At 40.7% G+C, this 8827-nt stretch overlaps 1 protein-coding gene across 1 annotated transcript; it reads left to right on the top strand.

Annotated features, from left to right (window-relative positions):
- The first annotated feature begins 243 nt into the window (after nt 1-243).
- Nucleotides 244-8298, top strand: atxn1l (ataxin 1 like). Its single transcript, XM_004067322.4, has 3 exons — nt 244-379; nt 1669-2801; nt 3264-8298. Exons 2-3 carry the CDS (start codon nt 1791-1793, stop codon nt 4698-4700), a joined length of 2448 nt encoding a protein of 815 aa, XP_004067370.1. The 5' UTR covers nt 244-379; nt 1669-1790; the 3' UTR covers nt 4701-8298.
- The last annotated feature ends 529 nt before the right edge of the window (nt 8299-8827 follow it).

Here is an 8827-nt window from a genome sequence, read left to right as displayed (position 1 = left end):
CTGTGATTTTAATACTATGAAAGAAAAAATTATACAGACTCTAATGTGGATCTAACAATTAAAAATATATTGCTTTTTGTCACTTATACGGTAAAAAAAAAAGACAAAGTATAATTGGATGCATACATTGTCATTTGTATGCATTTTGGAAGAGTTTAGCGCGTATTTTTTTGATATATGTGACTGAGTTCAGAATTATTTTAAGAAACTGAAAAGTTTGCCTGGAAAAGGAGGAAATTGAGCAAAAGTGGTGACGTCATTGGTGAGCGCCTCTGTTGGCCTTCGAAATGGGCTTGACTCGTTAGCCCTGCTTTTTTAATCGTTATCCTGCACGTCAAACTTTTTGTCAAGAAACTCCCGTCCGCGATGACATTTGTAGGTAAGTATCGAGAACGAAACAGCGACGAAAATCGTCAGTGATAAGATGCAAGTCGAGAAGGAATCAGTAACAAGAGCGAACTGCTAGCTGTTCAGCTAGCTAGCATGTACCTTCGTGCTCGATAAATTACACACACAGACTATTAACCTTGTGTATTAGTTGGAATTGAATACACTTTGTGCATTTCATGTTGTTTTAGTAAGTGTCACTCTTTCATTTATGTATATGTTCCAGAAAATTAAGACTTAAGTAGCTTGCTAACTTTAGCCATAGAAGCTAGAAAGCAAACGGTAATCACTCAGCAGCGGCAGGATACAAGACAACTGTGTGACGCTGGACTCGCTGTTCTTTTCGTGTTGTTTTAAGGCGTCCCTTGCATACAATAACTTCCTATAGAACTGAATACATTATTTGAATTGTGTACTAATAAGTATGAATTCAACCGGGCAACTTGTTTGCATGACACCAGGTTAGCAACCATCTACAACCTGTCAAGAGTACAAAAGCTGTTACACTATAACAGTATCTACACCCATTAACCATGATTAATTGTTGTTACTTTAAATACAGACATGTGGCCATTTCTGTGAGTTCAAAATGAGCCCCTAATATCAACACTCCTCAACCATACAAATTATGTAAGATATGTTTACTTACCTGTCATTTGAAAGGCTATCTTTGTATTTTAAATAATAAAGTTCCATGCAAATAACCTTGCCAGGAAAAAGCTTCTTCTTTATAAAGACAATCTTGGTAAGTGGTGGTTAAACACTGAGATATGTATATATTCTTTTAGTGCCTCAGAAAATCAATAACCCCAGCATGGGATGAACTTGCATAGAACATGCAGTCCAGGGAACGTTTTCAGCAATTTGTCCTGTTTTAAGATTTAGAATGATCTTTCACATTTTTGAATATTAGACTTAAGTTTGGGAATTGTTTTGTTTGTCATGAGATTTATGGAATGGAATACTGGCAACTGTGATTTTCCGACCAATTAATGTGTTTTGAGTTCTACTGTTTTCAAGCTGTTAACTCTTTCTAAATATTATTTTATTATAGATTGATAGTTTGATATACCGATAGATTTTGTATTGATGTTTGCATCTGGTCTTTGTAATTTTGCTGCATAGCAGTTGATATTTTTTTATTTGTCCCTTGTAACGTGTCTTAGCATGTTAAACCCTCGACTGTTTACCCAAGTATTGTTTGCAAATTGACTGTCAAATTTTGCTTTCCTTTTGTTTCCCTTGTTTAACTGTAGGTTAAATGTGTATTCATATTCTCAGGTGAATTGGCAGACAAAGTCAGCCCCCTCTTTGCAGAACTGGTTCCTGTGTGGGCGGACTGGCCTGCAGGTTTCACTTCCTGTGCAGTACAGTAGAGCGACTTGTTTGGTCAGAGGATTACCATGAAACCCGCTCAGGAGCGTAACCAGGAGTGCCTGCCTCCAAAAAAGAGGGACCTCCCTGTCAATAACAGCAGTGGAGCAGGGGGGACAGGAGGAGGAGGAGCTACGGCCACTGGAGTGGTTGCTGGAGAAGACGAGGCGGCTTCCATCCAGAACTCTGGATCCAACAGTGAATCTCAAGGAGGGACCTCATCTGGAGAGTGGCTGCAAGCACAAGCAGGTTACCATTATAGAGTGGATCATTCAGACAATATATCAACTGTTCCTGTTGACCATTATAGCATGCTTTACAAAGTAGCTGTTCCATCTGTTACTTACTCATCCAACAGTCTTCACCCAGTGCTAAGCCACATCTCTCAAGCCTATACAGTTCACTCTCCTCTTCTGCAGCATCCAGGCCTCCCCTACCCCCCTCTTGGTTATGCACAGATCCCTCATTCCCCTCTACAATTCGTTAGCCCCCCTTATGCTGCAGTACCGTACGCTCTACCACCTGGCTTTGTCCCAGGATCGTTGATCTCTCCCTCAGGACCTATTCCTCAGGCCCATTCTGTTTCTCACCTTGTTCCCTACCAATCTATCATACAGGAAGGTGTTGTCTCTCCACCTCCGCAGGCTCAGGTAGCTACTCATACCTTTGCCAAAGCTTCAAGTGGTGTTCCATTGATGCTACCCTCAGAGCAAGCAGTCCAACAGCACCTTGGTACAGTTGGAGTTTTACCTGCAGCCGAGCTCAGCTCCAGAGGATTGTACCATGCTCAAGGCAGCAGGGGTTCCTCCACCCTCAGAGATGGCCACAGTTCTCAGTTGGCCAATGAAACAGAGATGAATGGGGGTGATAGAGAACAAGGTGTACAGGACTCTACTCACACTGCCAGAAATGCACATTTACCGCGCGTGACATCCACTTCAGCAACACAAGAGCACAGCCAGGAGAGAGTCCTGCAAACCCGAAGGCTAGAAGGCAGAAGTTCTCCTGGTCAGCGCAGCACTCCAGACAGTGATCTAGAGGTAAGATCGATTGATTTCATTTGTAAAATACAGATGGTTACACATGAAAAAAAAAAGCTGTAGAGGAATGCTCATGTTTTGTCATGGACTAAAATGTTTGAATATTTTTGACACTTAAAAAAACATTGTTCAGTATCTGGATATAAAGTAATCTACTTCATTTTTTTATTTGACACAGGTGTTGCCCTTAAGTGGACATTTCTATTGTAGTGACACCTCTATGATTTAATTGTCATTCTCATATTTCTGCATTTCTTTGTCTAAATTGTGTAAACTATGGTGAGCTGCAGTTTTGTAGAATACATGTATAGTGTATAGTATACATGTATAGTATAATACATGTGTAGTATACATGTCATGTTGTGTTGTATTGCTTCTTACTAACTGCTTTCTGTTGAATCAAACCCTTTAGTAAATGAAAATGAGTTTTGCTAATCCTCAGTGATCCTCTTTATCTTTCAGGTGCAGCAGGTGGTTGGTCGTTTGGCTTCCTCGAGCCAAGGGAATAGTGGATTACGAAAGGAGGTTTCATTTGCCCCCTTGAACCTCTGTCAGGGGGGCCAGAGAGCCGTTGATGTCCATGGCGAGAGCACAGGAGCCGTTTCTGCCAGGACCGTGTATTCTGCCCTGCCTTCAAGCTACAGTGACCATCACAAGCTGACTAGTCAACAGACAGGACAACCTGCCCATGCTGTGGTGCTCGCCAATGGGCAGCCAGTTCTTATACCCATTGACTATCAGCAGCAACATCAGCTGCCACAGCAGCAGTACCCAGGGCAGACTAACGACGCTTCAGCAAGCCATGCTACCACCACATCCTCCCCTAACCCAAGCTTTAAAGCCTCTGATTCTTCAGCCAGAGTGTGCCTCCCTGAGAGAGCAGAGCTGACAGCAGCTCTGCAGCAGCTTCCACAGCAGCCGGTGATCCAGCCTGCAGCAGATGTGACTCAGGCCTTAGCTGCAAGTCTCCTTCCTGCCCAGGCTCCCAGTAATCCATCACACTTCATGAAGGGTGCAATTATTCAGTTGGCCACTGGGGAGCTGAAGCGTGTGGAGGACCTGCAGACTCAGGATTTTGTGCGCAGTGCTGAGGTGAGTGGGGGTCTTAAGATTGACTCCAGCTTGGTGATGGACATCCGTGCCAGCCAGCAAAGACCAGGTCTAGCATCGCTTCATTTTACGGTCGGGGAGCAGCAGAGCAAAGTGACAATCGATGTGCCTCCAGAGCACCCTTTTTTTGTGTTTGGCCAGGGCTGGTCATCTTGCAGCCCTGAGCGTACAGCCCAGCTTTACGGCTTGGTTTGTCACCGCCTGCAAATCGGGGACACGTGTGTGTCAATTAGACTGCAGCAACAGCTTCAACCCCAGCAGGAGAAGCAGCCACAGAAGCATCACTTGCAGCAGCAACAGCAGAACCTCACAAGGACTTTGAACAAAACCAATGCTACATCAGGACCTAGTCACCAGCTCATGGGGCCCCCTGCCCCTCAGCAGTCACGGCCGCAGTCTCATTTCAGGTTGGATCGCATCAACAGAGACAGGCAGCGGGATGGAGAAAAAGAGTTTGTGGAGGAGGATGAAGTCATCCATTTAGGCGGTGGTGGACACACAGAATCACCCATCAGAACAAGCCGAATCTCTGCTGAGCATCCCAGGAGTCAGAGCAGTTATCACTTGCACACAGAGGGCTCTGCTTTTGCAGAGGCAGGCATGGGAGCAATACAAACTCCCCATGGTGCCTCTCAGAGACGATGGTCTTCACCCGGCCTCCAAAGATACAGCGTGAAAGTGGACGACGGGCCGCGTCCTCAGATAATCACCTCTGCTCACCCACGGCCGTCTTTCATCCCCCAAGAGGTCAAACTGTCCATCGAGGGGCGCTCTAATGCAGGGAAGTAGCATCATATTTGGTAGCAACCATAGACGGGACTGCCACGAGTAAGACGAGAGTTTGACAAGGAGAGAAAGAGGGAAAAAACAGTGTGAATGTAGCCTCAGAATGTTGGAGATTTTGCACACTTCAAAATACACAAAGGCATCTAATCATTATTGTCTGGTGAGAAGTTCTGGTTTCAGCCTGCTGCAGTCTTAACGGGGACGTGAAAAGCTAAGCATGTAGCTGGCATGTCCATACACACTGCTTTTCTCTTCCTCCGTCCCTCCTTTGTCTCCACGTTCTTGAACTCAAACCACGTAATGATCTCTTTCTGAGACATTCGCTTTTGGTTTTGGCTATGTAAAACATCCTAGAGAATTGAGTTCATGACTGTCTTTAAAAACAAATTATTGCATCGCACTAGTTTGAAGCAACCAACTCTGGTGAAAACAAAAGTTCAAAGCTAATAATGTTTTAATCACAGCGCAGCCAAAATACTGCTTCTGTGTAAAGCAATCACCCTAAAAAAAGGTGGTTGCTGACATTTGGAGGACCCGCTGTTGTTGTTGTTCCCACTTGTCAGTGTGCTTTAAATTGTGCTTTCACAACAGGAGTCTAAACCCTCCGCTGTCAGCAGCAATACTCTCCCTTCGTTACTCCTTTGGAAGCCGCTCTGCAAAGGTTGGAAAGCTCTCTCAGGCCACATGTCCCATTTCATATTTGTCTTACAATCAAATCAAGCGAATCCGTTGTGTCACCACCTTCCTCCCACTTGCTCTGAATGAGGACTGGAATGTTAGCGGTTGGAATAATCTCCTGTTCTCTTCGATCTAATCTTGCTTCGACCAACTTTAATGTTTTCTTTCCACCCTCCTTATAGACTACTTCATATTACTCATAATATTGTGGATGAGTGAGGCGGTGATGAGACGTGTCTGCTTTAAGCTTCAATTCTTGTTACCAAATGAAAGCAATAGTTCATTTTTAAAAGTACTGCCCCACCACAAGAGTTTCATTGTGTTTGAGGGGTAAATTCTCTGTTTTAAAGGATTAATCAGCTTTAGTTTGATAGCACGACTTTGGCAGGTTTGCTGAAATTGAAGGTGGACTGAGTCACTGTTGGCAATTTCAGTAACCCAAGTTCTGAAAGTGGATGCGCATAAGAGACCCGGTTAGTTTGTATGGATCTGATCCTTTGCTCCTATATAAAGGGATCGTAGGTCCAGCAGGGTTTTTTAAACTGCCCTGTGTTGCACATCTGACCCCCCTCCCCTTGATTTTACTTTAAAATTTAAATAGGACTCCCAATACTTTGTGTTGTTTTTTTTTATAAACAAAGGGAATATTTTAAGAAGTGTTGGTTCTATGTGGCAAAATTAAAATGGACTTGTTTCTCTAACTGTTTACAAATTATCCTAAAGAATGCTGCAGTTCCTTCCTAACGTCAAGGTTTTTATATCAGACAAAAAAGTCTAAAATAGGACAATTTGAAAAGAAGTGCAATTAGATCATGCATAAATCATCAAATTATCATTCCATATGTTGACATTCCCCTCACCAATTGACTAAATACTCTTTTTTTTTTTTTTTGCCTTGTCTACCATTGATCCTCAGGCTTGCCTTTGGCAAACACTTTGATCCCATTGAAAAGCGATGGACACGGTTGTCATAGCGAGGAGCTTTAAAACATCGGTTCAGAAGTTTCTGTGAACTTTTACTTGAATGCTTACAACTTCCTCTGTGCATGTAAAGAGCCATATGCCACTGTCGTCATTTTCAGCTTCAGGAGTTCTTGTAGGATGTGAGAGTTCTTCACTGCAAACCTTTGACGTAGTGTTGGTATTTTCTATGCAGTTACCACAACTGTGCCCTTCATTGTTTCATGCGTGGAGCAGGTTGGCTGATACAGTTCTAATTTTAGGATTTGTGCTTGGAATCACTGTCTTTTTTAGAAGTTTAACACTCGTTAAATGTTCAGTGAGCCTCGTTTTGACCCAACCCTGATTACTACACAGCAGATGCCAAATCGTTGAAGAAGTGTTATTTAAAGTTGTTTAGGCCTGGTTGCCAGCCACTTCAATGTGTTTTAGGTCAGGATGTATTCGATGGAGTTTATTTGTTCATTACCTCCTGTTTATGCTCACATACAGACCATCATTCTGATCCTCCTTTTATTTTGAAAGGTGTGTGCTGTAAAATTCTCATGCAAAGATGTCTAATTTCCTTAACTTCACTGATGGTCTGTTGCTCTAAGTGATTGCACTAAATGTCCTTCACAGTGTTTTAAAAAGGAAAACTTTTGGGGAGTTGAAGACTAAATTATGAGAGCGCACAAAATTGTGGAGCAATCGCAGGTTTTGTGTTTCTGTAGATATATATGCATTTCTCTTGTTGTACATAGCTTTGACGCTTGTCAATAATGCCTTAAACTCTTTTCTTTGTACAATTTGTGAGATGGAAATATTGGAGCAATGTTTCCTGAGACATTTATATTCAAGTTGTCTTGTTTAAATCAAAAGAAACTCTGGAGCAGAACTAAAGACATTTCATTATCTGCAGCTTTGTGCTGTTTCCCATTCTGCTCCGTTACAGTTTTGATTCCCTCTGTTGCTCAAAACTTAATTTGTGACTCCCAAACAAAAGTGTGAATATTCAAGGATGTTAGCAATGGAGTTTTTGTCTCTGCATTAACGCATTTACAAACATGTACAGATCTTTAAATGTATTGGTGTTGCACAAGATCTGTAAGGATTTTTGTTCCTGTTTGCTCCCTAGAATAATGGGTTATTATTTTAATTTTTCTCTGTTCCAAAGTCTCTGAAAAGGAGAAATTGCGCTCTAAATAGAAGAAGACCAGCTGCACAAGTCAGTTAGCTTTCCACTAGTGGTAATGTGCTGGTTTTTCTGGGGTCTTGTGGCGTTGGTTAAACTGCGTTCTGTCAATCCAGTATTGAACTGCCAGCTCGGGACGAATTCAATCAGGAGAGTTGGATTTGTTTAAAAAAAAATCCAAAAATCGATGACAGTATGTGTGTTATCAAACATTGTACTTTATTTTTCACACACTGCTTTCCATGTAACCATCATAACGACATCATCACTTTGAAAAAAAAAAGCCTAAATCAGCTAAATATATGCAATTATGTAAATGTAACATTCAATCCTCAAGTATAATCCAGGTGGTATGAACTTTGTATAGTGACTTTTAATATCGTATGGCCGTACCAATATGTATTGATCTCTATCAGAAGCCTTAGAGTTGTTGACCCAAAGTGCTCCCTTAGAATGCCCCGCCGCCCCCACTTTAACAAAGCATTAATATCTCTATTTTGTTGCATTTTTATTTGTACCCTTTTTGAATAAAATAGATTTGTACTGTATATTTGTACCTCTGTGAACTACTTAGGACTTTTTTTTGCTGTTTTAATTCTATGTACTTTAAGGACACAAAGATATTGTATTTTTATTGTTACAGCTAACTTGGAGACATTGCATTTATCATGTTTGTCAAGTAAACACAATATAATATATATAAATATATATATATATACAGATACAAATATAAACACCCTGTGTGCTGTCTTTATTGTTCCATGAAATAATGAGTAAAGTGGATCCTCTTACAATGTTGTGCATTATATTTCGTGGATATTTACACACATTTCTCTGGTTTAACAAGTTCTGTTTTACCTTCTCAAAACTGACTGCAGATGAGAAGCAAAACTAAGATTACCGGTTATCTTTTTTGTATAATTCAAGAAGACAATCACAAGTGTATAAACAATTGTTTTTTTTTTACAACCATTTGACTTTTGGGAAATTTACTTCTCCAAAAAATCAGTAAAAAGGCATTCTCCCCCACCTTATTAAATCAAAATAATTTAAATGAATGCTTAAGTTGGTGTTAATGTGACAGGCAAAAAAAGATTTTTATTTTTAAGATAAGTTTTTTATTCATAAATCAAACTAGGAAAAATGCTTTTTAAAGGTAAAATTATTTAAAAAAGGGGATTAGGAAATAAATATACAAAGATAATAAAAAACATGAAATTTAATCATTTAATCATATTTCCAAATTCAGTGTAAATATTATTGCATACTTTTATAGTCAAAAATACATCTATAAACATAACTAAAACACATTTTTATA

This window comes from Oryzias latipes, chromosome 3, assembly GCF_002234675.1.
Source record: "Oryzias latipes chromosome 3, ASM223467v1".
Taxonomy (NCBI): Eukaryota; Metazoa; Chordata; class Actinopteri; order Beloniformes; family Adrianichthyidae; genus Oryzias; species Oryzias latipes.
The sequence above is the reverse complement of the archived record's forward strand: the minus strand, read 5'-3'. Positions and strand labels throughout refer to the sequence as shown.